Here is a 20,126-nt window from a genome sequence, read left to right as displayed (position 1 = left end):
ATTATTGCAACAGCTTTTTTATTTGCCTGAACCAAAAATCTGCTGATTGACTGCAGACTGTCAGCTGCCAGGCTTTTAACCAGAACCAAGAGACATCACTCCTGTTTTAGCCTCTTTACACCGGCTCCCAGTATGTTTCAGAATTGTTTTTTAAGATCCTACTGATTACTTTTAGGGCTCTTCATGGCCTCTCTCCCTGCTATATCTGACCTCTTAGTAAAGTACGAGCTGGTACGTACTTTGAGATCTTTGGACAGAGTAATTCAATAAATGAATTCATTCATTATCTCACAACAGTAATGTAACTTTGACAAAAATAATTGCACTCTGACTTGATGTTCAAAGTGATAGAGTCTGCTTAATGACTTTCATATCTTATGGAAATCAACAGAAACCAGCAGATGCCTGGAAAAAGTGAAACACAGTGGTATAGTTTGATCAATGATTTGCAGTGATGCAAAGTACACGATTTGAAGAGGCTGAGACATGTTAAATCTGGTATTGTCCTTTAATGCTCACTCTGCTGCATTGGTAAAATACATTTAGCTACAGTGTACCACAACAACTGAAGGGCAGAACAAATAAACCAAACCATTATATTTACACTGTAACGTGTTAAAACACATGCCCAGAAACATGTAGCATGGAACGCAAAGCATTTAAGCAGCTATAAGGAAATTATAGTTTGGAACCAGGAACAACTTGGAAAGATACATAACTGGGAGGGGTGTCTGGGGGTCCTCAATTAGAAATTTTTTTTAATTTAAAACAAATTTCCTGCATTTCTACACCACCTAACCTCTTGGATTAAGTCTAGAAACAGCCTAGATTAGTTAGATTGAAGGTGCTATGAAAACTAAGAATGCAAGGTACTTACAATCATGATTTTGCATAGACAAACTAACCTAAAAACCTATTACTAGGAATTACGGTGTCTAAATAAATCTTAGCCACACTGAAAACTATGAGCTTAAAGGGGACCTATTATGCTTTTCCTTATTTTCAGTCATATATATGATGTTACAATGACGGATGTTCATGTTAAAAGTGACCACAGTGTCAAATAATGAGGTAAATGTATGTAGAAGTAATCCCAGTGAGCAAAAAGCACTGACTTCAGACTACTCTGAATGCTCGATTTCCACCAGTTTTTTCTACTTTCAGCCCGAGACTTCAACTTCTACTTGTGTCATGACTCAAGTCAAGCTGGCACACTGTAAGTATTTTTCCATTACCCAGCACAGCAAAGTAAAATAAGTAGTTTACTTGTTGGATGTATGCTGGTTGTCTGCAGGTCTTCATCAAACATCATCATCCCTGTGGCTGTTTCTGCTTGTACTATTCCTCCCTGCATTATTTCTAACTGAGATGCTGAACAAAGAGCTCCAAATATATCAATATCTTGTTATTTTGACCGGTTTTTAGCGCCACTAACGAAGCTCTGCTAATTCAGTGAGGAACACATTTCACATCCTGTAAATTCTTCAAAATAAAAGTCTCCAATTATTTAGTCATTTAAAAGCTTTTAATTTGATGGTGTAAAGCAGGAAATGTGTAGTCTGCATCGGTCGGTAACTTAATACGACACTGATACAGCTGCCCCTTGGCAGCTTCCGGAAAACTGGACAATCAGAGCACAGTGGGCTCATCAGGAGGGGGTCTCAAAGAGACAGGAGCTAAGACTGCCTGTTAGAGGCAGAGGCTGAACTGAGGGGCTGCATAAAGGGCCAGCATAAGATGAACAAGGAGTGTTTTTTTAAATTGTGAATCATGCAAAGCTACTCTAGTGGAGTAAGAAAATAAAAATATAGAGCTGGAAATAAGAATAACAGGTCCTCTTTAAACAATGACAGATGAAGTGTCTAGCTGATGTGACTAAGATGTCTCTCCAAACGTCCTCAGCTCCATATGTATCCCATCCTCTTCCAAATTTCTTCTCTGTGAGACTGGATCTTCAACAGGATGACAAAGGACAGACAAACGCTGGAAAAAAGATGAGTGAGTAAGTTTACACACAACTTTAATCATTGGGACACTCAACAAGACCTTTTGGATTTGGATAAGAGAATGTCATGAGTCTTTCTCTTTTTCTTCTCATCTTGCAGAGCATCCCTCAGTAGATATAAAACTTAAGTTGAAATCATAAATCAGAAAAAGAGGCATCCAGAGTTGCAGGAAATTCTTTTGAACACTGACCTGTCTGAAGGTGCCTGCTGTCAAACACATCTGTCCAGCTGCCCACAGTGGCACCATGAGAACAGAGGAGAGTGTCATGGTCCAGCCAAGAGCGTAGGCCCAGTTGGGGTAAACGTAGCTGTCGTTAATCCTGAGGTGTGTGTAATCAACCAGGTACAGCATGAAGGAAATCTAAGAACGTATGGGGATAGGTTTTTTTTCCAGAGGGAACAAAACAGAATTTCATGAAAAAAGAAGAGATGAATAAGTACAGAAACAGTTAAAAGTAGCCAAAGGTTTTCAGCACAAAATGTCATTTATTTTATTTAGGAAATGGAACTAAATACAGCCTTTTCTGACTTACCAGTGACAGCAGAGGAATGATGTATCTCCAGCACACTTTGAAGAAAACAGATGGTCTCTGTCCAGTCATGTCCTCAATGATGTTAATAACACGGTCAGCACCTGATGGGAATTTAGATTAGACTAGTTTCTGTGTTGGATCTGGGATTTGCATGTGATTTCTAAATAGCAGTGTGTTGAGCTCTAATAGGTTTCAAAGTCATATGGAGGTTTTTATTAGTATTGCAGGGTATTGTTGCTAAAATGTGAATGACTGTGAATAAAACGGACAAGATAAACAGTCACTTTGAAACATTTGGTTACATTCAGGAAATGCAACCAGTCTGGCCAAAGCTATCTAAAATTAAATAACAAACACTCAAATTAGAAGCATTTCTATTTGTCCTATTTTATGAAATGGGGCAATATGAACAAAGTTATAACCTCATGATTTATTATTGAAAACAAAAATATTTGAAGCACAGATATATACAAATAGTCAGATCATATCATGTAATATAAATGCTTTTTTGCTTACCAAAACCCCAAGCCAGAGCCAGACACTCAGATAAAGCCATAAAATACTGAGAAGCTCTGGTACAACTATAATAATCAATAAGCTGGAATAGGTAAATCCCTCCCTAGAGCCAGAAGAGACAAGATTTGAATTTGAGAAAATGTTTTGAAAACAGATTGTGTGTTGTTTCAATGTGTTTTCATGGACTTATTTTATTCACCTCAGTGACCAAAGTCAGATGTATGAGGAAGAAGGATGAACAAATGACGAGGACAAAGATCTCATGTCTTCCTGGTTTACGAAACAGCTTCGGAAACAAGTCACTCACTGAGGTGACAAAACACTCAACTGTCACAAACTGGAGACAAAATAAAAAACAACTACATTAGTTTGTGCCTGCAATGCATTAGTTATTAATCAGAAGGTAATACCACAAAACAACATACATGTGTGTCAACACAGAGGAAAATCATCATCAGGAAAAAGCAGACAGTCCAGAACTGCGGTAAAGGCATCGTAGCTGTTGCCTGTGGGTAAACAATGAAGGCCAAACCTGGACCTGTGGATTGGAAATAAACAAGTTGGAAAGTACATTCTTTCTGTAGCTGTATTTCATAACTGAACACATTTAATTTCAATATAAAGGATATGGCCAATTTTCTATATTTTATTTACTGTCAACAAATCTTATGTGCAGAGCAAACCAAAAATTAACTAGAAAATGCAATTTCTGAAAATTGACAAAGCAGCTCAGCTCAGCTCAGCTCAGCTCAGCACAGCTCAGCTCAGCACAGCTCAGCTCAGAGATTGACATCACCTGGACTCCTTCATCTCTACTGAGTTCTGCCCAAAGCAGGGCTCAAACTCACAACCTTTGGATCTAAAAGGAGTTCAGAAATGACATGACCTTAAACCACTGGACTACTCACACATGCTGTGTAGTGCAGGAAAAGATGTATTTAACAAGCATATCAATCCATATTTTAGGTAGTAATGTTAAGGTGAGCTAGAGAGGAATTGAATTCTGGTACAGGATAAAGATGTGTGGCAACTTTGTACATGAGAGCAATATTATGAGGAGCACTGCAGTGAGCAAGTATCAAACACACAACCTTGTCATCTAATGTATTGCTGATCATGAGAGCAGTGCTCTAAACCACTGAGCCAACAGACATTCACAAAAATGAGAGGAAAAAATCTCCATTTTGATGAGGAAAATGTATTTGTCTCAAACCAGAGCTTGAAGCCCAGAGATTTGTACATCATTAGTGAAAGCAAGACTAGTTTAACATGAGAATGAATGATATGTGTAAAAAGTGTTTGAAGGAAGAGAGAATCTGTAAGTTTAAGAAACTGCAGTGAGAGAAGACACACATCCTGCAGACTGTATTGCAGTCAATGAGAACATGACAGCGACTCTCTATCAATTAAGGTTCAGATGTCAAAAACTATAAGTCCTATGTGAAATGTATTTACATTGTGAGAGAGAGGAGGCTTGTGGCAACATACTGAGGCAAGATATGTGCGTGAGGAGTTAAAATTGTGGGAGTGACAGCAGTTTAGAAAAACATTTCGGGCCTAAAAATATCTGTGCTCTCCACTGTGCCTGATCACATGACACACTGGTGAGACCTGAAAAAGTCCTCAAAACCCCTGACTTTGGGCTTAAATTGCTGAAAAACTACAAAAGATATCACTAAACAATCTGATAACTTTGATAAAGTTCAAAGTTTTGTGAACATTTTACAGTTTGAATGGCGTCTGTACGATAAGGGACTTCCGGGCAGTTGAGTGTCAAAGTGACCAAGGTTCCAACTCAGTTGGACGGTTCGTCCCATAGACTGCCATTATAAATTTTTCATGTTTTAAAAAATTATATAAAATCGCTGAAACGTGTTACATTTCAGAAAAATGCAAGCACACATCTGCTGAATGAGTTGCACAGATTGACAGTTGAATGGTTTTTATAGCACAAAGTATACAGCAGTTGAAACACAGCAAAAAATGTACAGAAGACGGAATAAGAATAAAGAGTGAGAAGAACAATCTTCTTCTTCCAGCAATCACACCTTTTTGTGGTACATGACATGACATCTTGACCTGACTTAATGAAGTTCTTTGAGAAATTAACAGTGTACTTATTGTCTTTGAAGCCGTTTCTTAACAAACTAATGCAACCACAATCTTCAGGCCAAAGGAACATGTCACCCAGTGCAACGGTGAGGCTCATTGATGTGTTTTTAATAGTTTCTGGACAACAACAGAAGTCTACAGCAGGCTTCATACACATGAGATTACATGAATATATGAAATTTGTTGACAATAAGACAAATATAGAAAATATATAGAAAATTGCTTGCCGCATCCTTTATCAGTATAACTTTGTGTGTGAGTATGTGTATGTTTGCTACATAGTGTTTATGAAAATATTTCTATTGTGATTTTAACATGAACTCTTGGGAGACTAGCCTTGAGCTAAAAGATATTCAAAAATAAACAAATTTCAAATCTTTGAATATACCAGACTCAGCCACAGCGTCGACAGTAACACCCTGTTTCTGAGCCAAGAATCCAAGTACAGAGAAGACAACAAATCCAGCAACAAAGCTGGTCCCACTGTTCAGCAGACAGAGCCAGAAACAGTCCCTAGAGGTCACATTAAGACAGAATACCTTGTCAAAGAGCAGACATTTGCATTGGTATATAAGCTATTTTAGATGGTGATGTGAAAACTAGTGATGATTAATTGTAATATTAATGCATTGTGAACTGCATCGACTGTATTTGTTATTTTGCTTGTGACAATTAACTCTGACTTAGACTTTAACTTATTCAAACATCAGAGATCCATTTTAGTTAAAGTGCTCTTATAAAACTTATTGTGTTTTGCCACTTATACTTACTTGTAGCAGTTGTTCTTGTAGTCATTATAGCTGCCCAAAACAATGAGAGTTCCTGCGGTCAGGCTGTAGGAGAAGCATATTTGAGATCCTGCCTCTATCCAGACCTGTAATATAACAAATAAATATAGTATATATGTGGTGGGGAGTCCGCCATAGTGAAATAAAAGTAGCATGTACAGTTAATTCTCTAGTGAGTCTTTTTCCAAAGTGGGCTCCACTTGATGCTCCCCTGCAGGCAGCATCACCTGGACAACAAAAATTGCCATGTAGCCTGAAGTCTCCTGTAGCCAAGCTCTCATCATAGATTCAAATACATATATTAATTAACTGGATGAACGTTAAAGTGTTTAAATAAACTCTTCAGAACTGTTTTCGAACTGGATCCAGATGATCTAATTGGACCCGCAAGTTAGAAATATTACCTGTGACTGATGGATTGCCAACCACTCTGGACAGTCTTTCTCTCACATGACCTAAAATGACTCAATGTGCTATACATGGTATTAATGTAAAATACCTCAAGGTTAGCCAGGCCGTTCAAATCTGGATACAGGTAGTAGTAGATCCCTTCCCAAGCTCCAGGTAGAGTCAATCCCCTGATGAGCAATATCAGGAGCATCACATAGGGGAAGGTGGCAGTGAAGTATGCTACCTTAAAAAAAAACACAATTTTAACATCATCTTTTTTGTGATAATAAGAATTAATGGGAATTACTATTAATAATTAAAATTATATTTACATTATATAGCACTTTTCTAAACACAATTGCAAAGTGCATAACAAAAAGAGTACAGCATAAACATGCTAAAATAATTACATTTTAATTAGTATTTACAACTATGACAAAATAAAACAGTGAAACAATGAGGACCATATGAAGATAAGAATTAAAAAAGGATAAAAATATAGCTGCATTTTTTATAAAAAAAAGGCTTTCCAATGAACATGAGTTTCAACCCTGTTTCCTAGAAATTATGTTTATATACTACTAAATTTTCTTCCAAATTATGTTGTGTTGGCAAACGTAGTTACTGTGGAATCTCAGGCTGTGCTGTGGCTCATAAGGGATATCAATGTTATAACCAGGGGCCTGACCATACAAAGCCTAAAAATTGTAATCAAAATATTTAAATCAGTTCTAAAATGCACAGGGAGTTTGAGGTGAGCAACCGACTGAATTTAATTAATGAAAATAAGTTAAATATGAACTGTGGTTTCTATTGTATCTACCACAAGTGAAACATTTAGGATAAAATATCAACTCACCTTTGCAGAGGATCTGACACTTTTCCAGATACTGAAGTACGTGAACACCCAGCTGGCCAGAAGACACAGAACCAGCTCCCATCTCACACTGCCCAGCTCCTCAATGCCTCCAGACATGGCCAGCACTCTCCGTCTGAGGAGAGGAGAAATTACACATTAACATAACGTGACACTGTTTACAACACTGGATGGTGGCAAAACGTGAAGGTCATCTACGATTGTGTAATTTATTAGTGCACTTTTATAAAGTTGAAAAGACAGATTGAAAAAAAAATTGAACTGCAAAAACACTGAATCCTACATTTCCCATAATGCAACTCATTAGCATCTTTCATTATAATCTTCATGCCTCTTTGTATGTCCATGTCTTTCATACTCCACAGCCCAAGTTTGAAATGCAGGCTTTCTGTTATAAATTTGTTTTGTCCAAGCCCGAGCTGAGATGACCTGGGTGACATCATCAAACATCAACCACAAGACATTTTACAAACCTCAGACAGCTTTAAAAGAACATTAAAAGAACATTAGACTCACTCCCAAAACTCAGTAGCAGCAGAGGTGGTGTTGGTCAACATGGTCTGATTTATCGTCACATTTGGCCACATAGAATCCAAAGTCTGAAGACCCATACAGTTCACTGGTTTAGAGAACAAATGACAATGATAAATGTGAGGAATCACTACTACAAACTAACAGAGAACATTTGACAACAGGAAGAGAACAGAACAACTAGTGAAGAATTGACAGATAAACTGCAAGCTGTTGTTACTAGTTGTATGACATAAAAACAAGCGGTTACTGGTGAGAGCTTCTGAGAAAGTTCAACAAGTTCAGCAAGTACAAAACTTTCTTCTAATGTTTGTAATGCTTTATTGTGCTATTGGTGAATTTTATTATTTTCTGCTTAAAAAACTGTCCAGTTTCATCATTAGGGCCTGAGCCCCAAAGGGGTATTTTGTGTGTTTGTTTGTTTCTTTCTTTTTTATTAATCCGCCAATTCAACCCTTAATTTGACCCCCTAAACATGCTCAAAAACTCACCAAATTTGGCACACACATCAGGTCTGGTGAAAAATTTGATAAAATGTCAAAATGATCCCCTAAAGTGCCAAAATGTGCTCGATAGCGCCACCTATGTATCTAAAATGGCCGCCACGGCCCGTAGGAATGTCGTACAGAGATCAAACCAAAACTCAATTATACATCTCATCAAGACCTATAGATCATATGCTGACACCCCTGACCTAAATCCAACAGCAAGTCCACACACATGAAAGTACAACTTTTCCCCAATTTTGGACCCCGAACAAACGCTATCTCCTCCTAGGGCGTTAATGGTATTGGCTTCAAACTTGAATACATGACTTATTAGGTAAAATTGGCTATCAAGTGTTTGTCTAACGGTAAGACACCTGGAGATGATGGTTTTGAAGTATTGAGTTCTATAAACGCTTTCAGGATATCTTGACTCCCTTTCTTACAATATTATATAATGATATTACGTCTAAATCAATGCCTGTCAGCATGCGAACAGCTGTAATTTCAACAATACCCAAACCTGGCAAAGATCATATGCAAATGAGTAACTACAGACCTCTTAGTTTGCTTAACAATGACTACAAGTTATTTGCTGAAATGCTTGCAACACGTCTTGAAAGAGTGGTTCCCTCATTGGTCCATTTTGATCAAGTAGGGTTTTTTAAAGGCCGTCATGCAGCAACCAACATGAGAAGGCTCTTTCAGATAATACATAGAGCCGCTTCACTTCAGCATCCAGCAGTAATGTTATCGCTGGATGCTGAAAAAGCATTTGACAGGATCAAATGGCCATATTTATTTTATACTTTAGGAAGATATGGCTTTGGACCTATATGTATGCAGTGGATTAGGGCACTGTATCACAAACCACTTGCCTGTGTGAAAACAAATGGAATTGTGTCCTCACCCTTTGAGCTAACTAGATCAACAAGGCAAGGATGTCCAGTCTCACCAATAATTTTTATATTGGCATTGGAACCCTTAGCATGTGCTATTAGAGCTAACCAACAAATAAGTGGTATTAATATATATGGTTATGATTTTAAGATACATTTATATGCAGATGATATATTATTAATACTCTCAAATCCAGCAACCTCAACCCCACACGTATTTAAGCTCATAAATGAGTTTGGCAATCTTTCAACTGGATGACTTTTCCAGCCCATCTTACCCAAACTCAGGTAGTCTGGAAGAAAGAGGGACTGAAATATCTTGGTATTAATATCATCTCCCCCATTGAGAAGATATTCGAGATAAATGGTCCTAAATTGATTAAAACAGTCAGAGAAGATCTTGCCAGATGGGGAACACTTCCGCTGTCCTTGTGGGGTAGAGGCCTTTAATGGCAAATACCCTATGCTCTGGGCCTATCATGAACAGTGTGAGGCCGGCAGTTGGAAATAGATGGAACAAAAAATTGTTGGTGAGAGCAAAAAACAAGTATCCCTTTCTTCTTTGTGGTATTGTACAAAGCTCAATATAAATATTAAGAACCCAATTATCAGTTTTTCATGTGAAATAGCAAAAATAATTGAAAAGAAATGTGCAATTGATGGAATACTTTTGCTTTCATGTCCATTATGGGAGAACCCATTATTCGCTGCTGGAAGGAAGACTCTTATTAATAAGGAATGGGGAAGCCATAATGTTAAGAACCTAGGCCAAATCTTAAAGCAGGAGAGAATAATCAGATTTAATGAGCTTAAAGCTAACTTTGACCTCAGTGATCGGTGTTTTCTGCAGTATCTACAGTTAAAATCTATAATGCAGACACTTATCTCTTAAGGTGTCATACTGTCCTCAGATAAAAATGCAGATAACACATTCATTCCTCTGTTTTCTGTTGTTTCCTTGACACTCTGTCCTCATTTGCTCCTTAATTTTGCTGTTTCACCACATTACATGATTTTATTTAATCTCACCTTGACTACTGTAATGCCCTGTTTATCTAACATTTTTATATAATTAAAAGTAAACTACAGTCAAACCTTTACCTGTATTCCAGGTGTTGTCACAGGTGACCCAGGGGAGCTGGGATCTGAATGAGAACACCAGGCAGAAGAGAGCCCAGACTTGGATAATAATGTAGCTGAAGTCATAAAGTTTCAACACCAAATGTCCATATCCAATTCCTAAAATACAGAAAAATAGTTATTAGTTAAGTTAAAATAGTTTTAAATCTTTAGATCTAGTTTAGATATTCATTTGAGCAACATATTCAGAGTTAGTTTGAGACACAAATAATTTGATTCCTTATCATTTCATGTAAAAAGTGAAACTCAGATGTTTTTCATCATCTGTTGATTGTCACCTTTTTAGCTCAACATAAATCAACTCACCTTGTGCAAGTGGACACAATTTCCTCCAACAGGTGACGGATCCTTCCTGGGTGTACTGACCAACTGTACTCTCCAGAAGGAACAGAGGTATCCCAACCACCACAGCTAACAGACCATATGGCACCAGAAAGGCACCTATAGGTATATAAATACAGAGACATGGATGATCATGTAATTAACTCTTCAGTAGATTCAGAATTTGTATGATTTACCTCCTCCGTTCTTGTAGCAGAGATAAGGAAATCTCCAAACATTGCCCAAGCCGACCACATCTCCTGCAACAACCAGAATATATTCTGTTTTACTGGCCCACCGTCCTCTGTCTCCATCCCCTCTCTGATTCTCTCTTCTTCTTTCTCTGTTCATGTCAAGATCAAGAACTACGTCCGTTGTGTGTTTCTGTTATGATTCCAAAATACTGCAAACTGATCTTTGCTGCTGATGTAACCTCTGTGTAAATTCTAAGAGTTAAACGCACAATATGTAATTTCAGCCTCTAGAGGTCTCTCAATCAAAACAATAACAAAAGACGGAGTGTGATGATGGTGTGAAGTAGCAAGGGATCATGGGAGTTGTTGTCTTCATTGTTGAACAACCAGCTTCTCAGGGATAGGATTACTCCAGTGTTCATCGTTCAAGATGTTTTTACCGGTGTTACAAATCAACGACAGCAGATGTTCAAATCACAGAGAGGAAACTTTGCTGACCTTGTAAATGTCTGATTATGATTGTATATCACTCATAATTTCACAGACTAGACTATCCATCTGGTTAATTCAGCTTATGGTTTATAGAGTTCAATGAAACTTTGGGATCAGAAATATTCTTAACCATATTTTGATGTATTTTCTTCAAAATAAAAACTCCCCACCCGGGTTTTGACACTGGGTGTTAAATATAAAGGAATACTTAGAGTACATTGTGCTACACCACTGAGCAATGTGGCTTTGAGAACTACCAATATACCCAAACACACAGCCTATTTGGAAGCAAAAACAACTGTATGTTATCTTTGTGTTTTGAAATACCTCTGCTAGATTACCTTGTGACCACTGTTATTGCAGTGATAGCAGCCACACAAGCCCAGTTTGTTGTGCCTCTGAAGTTGAACATTTTTCATAGATGCATAAACCATCAATAAGCTGAATTCATCAGATGGACAGCCTAGTCCATGGAATAATGAATGATATAACAATCTAATCTAATCTGCCCCACACAGACCCAGTGGAACCATCTAGTACATGACGTGCATTCAATCTGAAAAACAAAATAAACTTTGGGCTCACAAAGTGAAAATAAATTCAACATTATGGAGCTGAGTTATGGTTTCTTACCCAGTCAACATGGGTCTGTGCAGTCATTCCTGGGCTTTTCTCCCTACAGAAATGGCAAACATCCTCCATTGCATCTGTCACAAATATAGTTATTGAATTTTCTGTATATTTAGTTAAGCATTTAACTAAATATACATGACCATCACATTCATACCTGACTCGGAAATCAGCATTTGGGCCATTTTCATTCTCATTTGGTTGACTGCCTCCATGTCAACCGGAAAGTCTGCCCTCTGTCCCCTTAATATATGCACTGCCACCTTGAATACAGATTGAAGTAAATTGTCTCATTGAAAGAGATGGATTAACTGACAAACTGGAAAACACACACCAGCACCCCACATTATGTAGTGTCATGTTGGTGGGGATGAGAAATTGTATCACACGACCACTTGGAGATGTTTATGTTCCTCCTTCTGATGAAGGCTCTACATCAGAGGTCACTAAGCGCAGTCCAGGTCCGGACCCAGAAGCTGTCCTATACGGACCCGGACCTACAGCCAAGACAGAAGGTTATGATTAAAAACCTGACGGGCGCCTCTATTTTAACTGGCGCAGCTTTTGTAGTCTTTACGGTAAATGTTTAGTAGCTGAGGAAACGCACAGACCAATTGCATGCGAGTGAAGCCATACCACGTGATACAACTCAGCCAATGAAGTTTGTGCATTCCAGGTAGGAAACATTGCGACTCCGCGGTGCAGACAGGTGAGAGAGAGTTGGAGACAGGGCAGGTTAGACGGTGAAAGTTGAGAAAAAGACGAGTGAGACGGAGAAAGGGAGAGAAAAAGACGAGTGAGACAGAGAAAGCTGAGAAAAAGACGAGTGAGACGGAGAAAGGGAGAGAAAAAGACGAGTGAGACAGAAAGCTGAGAAAAAGACGAGTGAGACAGAAAGGGAGAGAAAAAGACGTGTGAGACAGAGAAAGGGTAAATACAAACGGATGAGACAGAGAAAAGGACCAGTGTGACGGAGAAAAGGAGAAATACAGACGGGCGAGACAGAGAAAGGGAGAGTAAAATAAAGAAGGAATGGCGCTCTCCAAAAAAAAGAAACGTGGACAGCGAAAATAGAGCATTCAATCCGGAATGGACAGACTCATTTCTGTTCATACTTCCCACTGGGAACACTAAACCAGTGTGTCTCATAGGTTCAGAAACCGTGGCATTAAACCACCGTTAAACCATTAAAACCGTTACATTAAACATATCAGCAGTCATACATATATATTATTATTATTATGTTATGTGACAATAAATATTGTCAAAAAGCTTTTGAATTGTACTGAATTCATTTGATTTGACAGTCAGGTATTGATTACATGCAGATGTTGATACAACTACTAGGCTACTGAAATATATATCACATTAAATACTTAGACATTATATCTTCCGGACCTTTGCTTCAAGAAATTTTCTCTAACTTGACCTCTTTAAATTTTAGTTGAATACCCCTGCGCTACATCATGAAGATAGAGGGGTGAAAATATGAGATGCTACTTTGTTAGCTATATGAAATAGTCTGCCACACCAGAGATAATAGGTGCACCTACAAGGGATCATCCAAGATTTGCCTACCTTGTCATTTCATTGCATTTCTTCACCTGGGCACTGGTGGCACCAAAAGGGTCAACAAACGCTCCTTGGGGTACATAGCCTGTTAAAAATACACAGATGGACTCCTAAATATGCATGGAGCATGAAGAGTCTAGGTGTGCTAAAGATGGGCATACAAAATTGGACAAAAGTCCACTTACCACCAGCGTCCAGTGTCCGTCCTTGCAAACTGCTCCAATAAGTACATCATATTTTGCAGCATCCAGCTACAAAAAGTCCAGTTGTTAAAATGAACTTAACATTCTGAATAAGACATTGTTAGAATTTGAATAATGATGCTCATCTTTCTTAACCCCCGGGATGTGTCAGTGACAGTGAGCTTGAGAAGATCCATTCCCACCAGCTCAAACAGCTCAGATACCTGAAAGATATGAATGAGTATTATCTGTACTATACTGGAAGGTTAGTTAGAGCACCTAGTGGCACAAATAACCTCACCTCTATTGGGTTGTACTGTGATTTTTCCTTAAGGCTGGCCCTCTTGGCCTGGCATGCTGGGTATTGACTGATCTGGAAAATTAATGGACACAAAGTAGGCCAATATCTATCATAGGTCAAGTCTGCCTTTACAAGTACCACTGGTATGCGGAAAGAGAGAATACCACATGTTCTCATATCACAGTGGTTGTTTCCCCTTTGTGGCCACAATATTGTGCCTGAATTATAGATGCTGATCATCAATTTAATAAATGGAAATCATTTCAAGTACGTTTTATGAGGTTAATTAGAAAATAAAAAAAATATAAGTATAGGGTGTGGGATTATTTACCTTTAAGGACAAAATGTGCTGCTCTTCTTTTAATTATGTATCTCTCCTTTTTGTCGCATCCCTTGGGGAATTTATTATGGACTTTGAAGTCCATGAGCTCCTTAATAATTTTTGGGTCCATGTTGACACAACTGTTGAATATTCAGTTGCTCATAATCATGGTTCCAAAATTTCTACTTATATGGAATTGTGGGTAATTGCATAATTGGATGAAAATTACTGACCACTTGCAGCTGCACTTGTTTGGTTTATTGCTCTTATAACTTAATGTGGCAGGTGGCACCGAACGGAAAAAGGGGAGGTGCACCAATTAGTGTGGTTTGTCAAGATATAAGGCTACCTGAAGGAGGGACAGAGTTCTTTTTGCTACTGTTGGTTCAGGCCAGTTGATTGAGGCAGGTGCACACCTCAATCCATGCTGGTATGCAGGGAAGGCAAGAGTGCACAGTCACTGTGAAAACACGTAAGGCAAAATCATACAGAAATAGTCTGATCATATCATTAAAATGATGACTGCTTTAGTCGCACCATATTAATCAGTAAACTGAAATATGTAAATCCCTACTGAGATGAGAAGGAGATATGAATAACTGAAATTATTTTTAAAAACATTTCTTGACAATTGCTGTTTGAATGTGCTATCATGGAAATATTTCATTCATCTCAATGACCAAGTGTAACAGGTATAGAATGGACCCAATTGCAGCACAAATGACACCGATATAAATTTTACAGTCTTTATTCCACACAATGTCAAGACAATAGTAGCACAGTCAGAGAAACACAGTTCTGATGAGTATGGCTCCACCGGGAATCTAACCCCAATCTTCCACTCCCAAGGCGGACAAACCACAGCACTGGCAACAGTCCAACAGTTCTTAGGCAGGCTAGATCGGTGACGAAGAGGGAAAGACGCAACACTGCACAAGAACAGTCTCTAGTCCAGAGCCGTAGGCACATTGGAAAGGAGAGAGGCCAGTGGCAGAGCAGATGAGGGAGTTGTGGGCATATTCTACCCACAACAGCTGTGAGGACCAGGAGGAGGGGTTCTGGGAGGCCATGCACTGCAGGGCCGTTTACAACTCCTGGTTCATGCGCTGTTTGCCCATTGAGGGTGGAAGCCGGAGGACAGACTGGTGGTGGCATCCAGGAGACTGCAGAACTCTCTCCAAAAAACGGAGGCAAAATGAGGCCCACGGTCCGACACCACATCGACAGGGAGGCCATGAAGACGGAATATGTGGAGCAGGACCAACTGAGCAGTTCTCTTGGCTGAAGGGACAGTATGGCCTTCAGAAGAGGGAAAGCCCATCACAAAGTCCATGGAGATGTGGGACCACGGGCGGTGGGGAACAGGAAGAGGCTGCAGAAGTCCTGCTGGGGCCTGGCGGGAGGTCTTGTGTTGATTACAGACTGGGCAGGCTTTGACGAAGTCCTGGGTGTCCTCTTTCAAGCTGGGCCACCAGAAGTGCTGGAGGAGGGCATGCTGTGTCCGTCGAGCACCAGGGTGGCAGGAGAGCTTGGAGGAGTGGGCCCACTGCAGCACCTCTGATCTCAAGGCTGGAGGGACGAACAAGCAGTTTGGCGGGCAGGAGCTGGGACCAGGCTGTCCCTCAGCTGCTGCTCTCACCCTCTCCTCGATGTCCCAGGTCACCGCGGTGATAAGACAGGACCCAGGGAGGATGGGCTCTGGCCTCTTTCCAGATTCCTCCACTCTCTGGAATTGCTGGGACAGGGCGTCGGGCTTGGCATTACAAGACCCAGGGCGGTAGGAGAGGGTAAAGTTGAACCGGGCAAAGAACAGGCACCAACGGGCTTGGCGGGAATTCAGTCTTTTAGCTGATGTACTCCAAGTTCTTGTGGTCAGTCCAGACAAGAAAAGGCTCTTTGGTACCCTCCAACCAATGACGCCACTCTTCGAGAGCCATCTTTACCGCCAGCAGCTCCCTGTTGCCAATATCATAATTCCTCTTGGCAGGCGACAAACGCCGAGAGAAGAAGGCACATGGGTGGAGCTTCTGGTCAGTGGCAGAGCGCTGGGACAGGACAGCCCCTACCCCCACATCAAAGGCATTGACCTCCACAACAAACTGGCGATTAGGGTCAGGCATCTGAAGGATGGGTGCTGAGGTGAACCGTGTCTTGAGAGTTTGGAAGGCTTTGTCAGTGGAAGGTGACCACTGAAAAGGCACCTTGGAGGAGGTCAGGGCGGTGAAAGGAGCTGCCATGGGGCTGTAATTGCGAATGAAGCGGCAGTAGAAATTGGCAAAACCCAGGAAGCACTGAAGCTGTTTGCGGATCTCAGGAACAGGCCAGGAGGTGACGGTGGAGACTTTAGCTGGGTCCATCTGTACACTGTCTTTTGCAACTATGTACCCCAGGAAGGACACTGAGGAGGCATGGAACTCACACTTCTCAGCTTTGACAAACAGGGAGTTCTCAAGGAGGCGCTGGAGGACGGCTTGGAAATGGTGAATGTGTTCCTCTCTGGAATTGGAGAAGATGAGAATGTCATCCAGGTAGACAAAGACGAACCGGTTGAGCATGTCTCGAAGAGAGTCATTGATGTAAGTCTCCATGGCCTTTCGCTCAGGCTCAGACAGGGAGTACAGGCGTCCCTTGGGGGGTGAAGTCCCAGGCAAGAGGTCAATAGCACAGTCATAGGGGCGGTGCGGAGGCAGAGATGTGGGTTTGGCTTTACTGAAGACCAGGCAGAAGTCGTGGTACTCCGGCGGCACCCTGGAGAGATCAGGCGAGGAGCTGAGGACGTCTGCAGAGACATCTTAGTGCCATCTGCAAAGTCACATCAACTAGACACTTCATCTGTCATTGTTTAAGCCTACAGTATTCAGTGTGGCTAAAATGTATTTAAAGACAGATTTTTGTGCTGAAATGATTAGTTGACGAATTGTCTAAATGTATCATTTAAGTCAAATGATTTTTGCTTGTTCTAGCATCTTAAATGTGAGGATTTGCAGCTTTTGTCAGCTTCATATCAACAAAGTATATATTTAAACATATTATAGATTAAACATTTAATCACTTATAGACTGACACTGAAAATCATGAGTTTCTACATTAGCTCTATACGATTGCAGTGAGGATACTTTATGTTTGGATTTGTACTGATGTCTGGGTGTTTTATTTTACATTTTCAAGTGTAAAATAAAGACTATTGTTCAAGATTACTGAGGCACATTTTAAACTTCTCAGTGAATTATTTATAGAGTTAACACGAGGATCGGACAAAATGTATCCACAGCAAATTCCAGTGAGTGAGGAGAGTAAAATAATTCTTAAAAATGGTGGTCCTGTGTATTTTGTGACATCATACACCATGTTTAGTGTCAGTTTCCAACAAAGTTTATATTTAAGTAGAACATGCTACAATGACATTTTGAAAAGAAAATATTAGTAAATAATATTAAAATATTAGTCATCCTAAATGGCCAAAACCTCAAATTACACCAGAAATTACCTTTTACATTTGTCATATAATAGCACTGGTTATTAGATTTAATTTCATGTAATATTTTCAGTCAGCAGTTTGTCACATCATGTATAAAGTCTCCCTCCACTCAACAATGTGTTGTTATTGTTACTTCACTGACTGTTTGAGCATCACTGTGCAGAATGACGAATGTGCAGAGTGACACTAGAAGGATTTTTTCACATTTATCTGCAGAATTGTAAACTTTCTCTGTGCTGACCATAAATCTGAGTATAAGGTGTGTGCCTATGAGCATGATTTTTACAATCACAACCAGCTTGAAGCCAGTCATGGTCCAGTATGCAACTTACACACATTTGATGTGGAAACTTGAAGCCTCAAGAATAGACTTCAGGGAATCTTGTATCCATTTTGAAATGAAAAATATTTGGATAGTCATAGATTCTGGATTTTTCAATGATGGTGAAGGAGCAGGTGGAATTTTACAAATTACTTACCAGATAACTGAATTTTTTAATGGAAAAATCATATCAGACACAAATGATTGTTCAAAACATCCTGTTTTTATAAATCTTAAAAATGTCTGGAGGGGATCTTTACATTTCTCCTCACCTCAAATATTGGCCATGTGTGGAGGCATTGAGGAAAAAGCTGTCATCTTTGAAACGGTTGTGGTGGGATTGTGTGTAATGAGAGTTCTTCATGTTCATTCTGTGATTGTCAAACTTACTGCACCTGACCTAAAAAAACAACGCTTGCAAAACATAATTTACCGTCAATTGTTCTACTTTCTCTCTTGATCAACTTCTCACTAAAGAAGCTCATCCTTAACCCCTCACAATTAATAATTATAAGCCGATCTCAAGTATCATTCCTCAGCAAAAATATTGATAGGATTGTCCATATCATACCATGTATGGGCTTGCTTTCTTTTTTATTTTCTCTTGAATCTTGTAGTGTCTTGTAAGCCCTTGCGGGCTGGGCACCTTAGGGTGTAAGACAATTTCCATGCCTTCAACTCATCATGCCTGGATTATTGCAACAGCTTTTTTATTTGCCTGAACCAAAAATCTGCTGATTGACTGCAGACTGTCAGCTGCCAGGCTTTTAACCAGAACCAAGAGACATCACTCCTGTTTTAGCCTCTTTACACCGGCTCCCAGTATGTTTCAGAATTGTTTTTTAAGATCCTACTGATTACTTTTAGGGCTCTTCATGGCCTCTCTCCCTGCTATATCTGACCTCTTAGTAAAGTACGAGCTGGTACGTACTTTGAGATCTTTGGACAGAGTAATTCAATAAATGAATTCATTCATTATCTCACAACAGTAATGTAACTTTGACAAAAATAATTGCACTCTGACTTGATGTTCAAAGTGATAGAGTCTGCTTAATGACTTTCATATCTTATGGAAATCAACAGAAACCAGCAGATGCCTGGAAAAAGTGAAACACAGTGGTATAGTTTGATCAATGATTTGCAGTGATGCAAAGTACACGATTTGAAGAGGCTGAGACATGTTAAATCTGGTATTGTCCTTTAATGCTCACTCTGCTGCATTGGTAAAATACATTTAGCTACAGTGTACCACAACAACTGAAGGGCAGAACAAATAAACCAAACCATTATATTTACACTGTAACGTGTTAAAACACATGCCCAGAAACATGTAGCATGGAACGCAAAGCATTTAAGCAGCTATAAGGAAATTATAGTTTGGAACCAGGAACAACTTGGAAAGATACATAACTGGGAGGGGTGTCTGGGGGTCCTCAATTAGAAATTTTTTTTAATTTAAAACAAATTTCCTGCATTTCTACACCACCTAACCTCTTGGATTAAGTCTAGAAACAGCCTAGATTAGTTAGATTGAAGGTGCTATGAAAACTAAGAATGCAAGGTACTTACAATCATGATTTTGCATAGACAAACTAACCTAAAAACCTATTACTAGGAATTACGGTGTCTAAATAAATCTTAGCCACACTGAAAACTATGAGCTTAAAGGGGACCTATTATGCTTTTCCTTATTTTCAGTCATATATATGATGTTACAATGACGGATGTTCATGTTAAAAGTGACCACAGTGTCAAATAATGAGGTAAATGTATGTAGAAGTAATCCCAGTGAGCAAAAAGCACTGACTTCAGACTACTCTGAATGCTCGATTTCCACCAGTTTTTTCTACTTTCAGCCCGAGACTTCAACTTCTACTTGTGTCATGACTCAAGTCAAGCTGGCACACTGTAAGTATTTTTCCATTACCCAGCACAGCAAAGTAAAATAAGTAGTTTACTTGTTGGATGTATGCTGGTTGTCTGCAGGTCTTCATCAAACATCATCATCCCTGTGGCTGTTTCTGCTTGTACTATT

General features: G+C 39.5%; 1 protein-coding gene and 1 long non-coding RNA gene across 2 annotated transcripts; both read right to left on the bottom strand.

Moving 5' to 3' along the window:
* Positions 1-1,759: 1,759 nt before the first annotated feature.
* On the bottom strand, positions 1,760-10,865 carry LOC121908330 (sodium- and chloride-dependent betaine transporter-like; the record flags this gene model as incomplete). Its single annotated transcript, XM_042428246.1, has 14 exons — positions 1,760-1,983; positions 2,197-2,367; positions 2,540-2,640; positions 3,056-3,158; positions 3,255-3,392; positions 3,481-3,593; positions 5,556-5,680; positions 5,938-6,041; positions 6,455-6,589; positions 7,205-7,337; positions 7,739-7,841; positions 10,239-10,376; positions 10,584-10,718; positions 10,796-10,865. Coding segments are annotated over 14 exons (1,677 nt in total), but the record flags the coding sequence as incomplete, so codon positions are not given.
* A 4-nt stretch (positions 10,866-10,869) lies between these two features.
* Positions 10,870-14,044, bottom strand: LOC121908255. Its single transcript, XR_006099202.1, has 6 exons — positions 13,970-14,044; positions 13,672-13,892; positions 13,493-13,571; positions 12,072-12,411; positions 11,918-11,991; positions 10,870-10,941 (listed from the first exon to the last, which is right to left on the bottom strand). It is a non-coding gene; the product is annotated as an uncharacterized LOC121908255 (long non-coding RNA).
* Positions 14,045-20,126: the final 6,082 nt, after the last annotated feature.

Source organism: Thunnus maccoyii, chromosome 12 (assembly GCF_910596095.1).
Source record: "Thunnus maccoyii chromosome 12, fThuMac1.1, whole genome shotgun sequence".
Classification (NCBI taxonomy): Eukaryota; Metazoa; Chordata; class Actinopteri; order Scombriformes; family Scombridae; genus Thunnus; species Thunnus maccoyii.
Note: the sequence above shows the minus strand (reverse complement) of the source record. Positions and strands in the feature narration are given on the sequence as shown.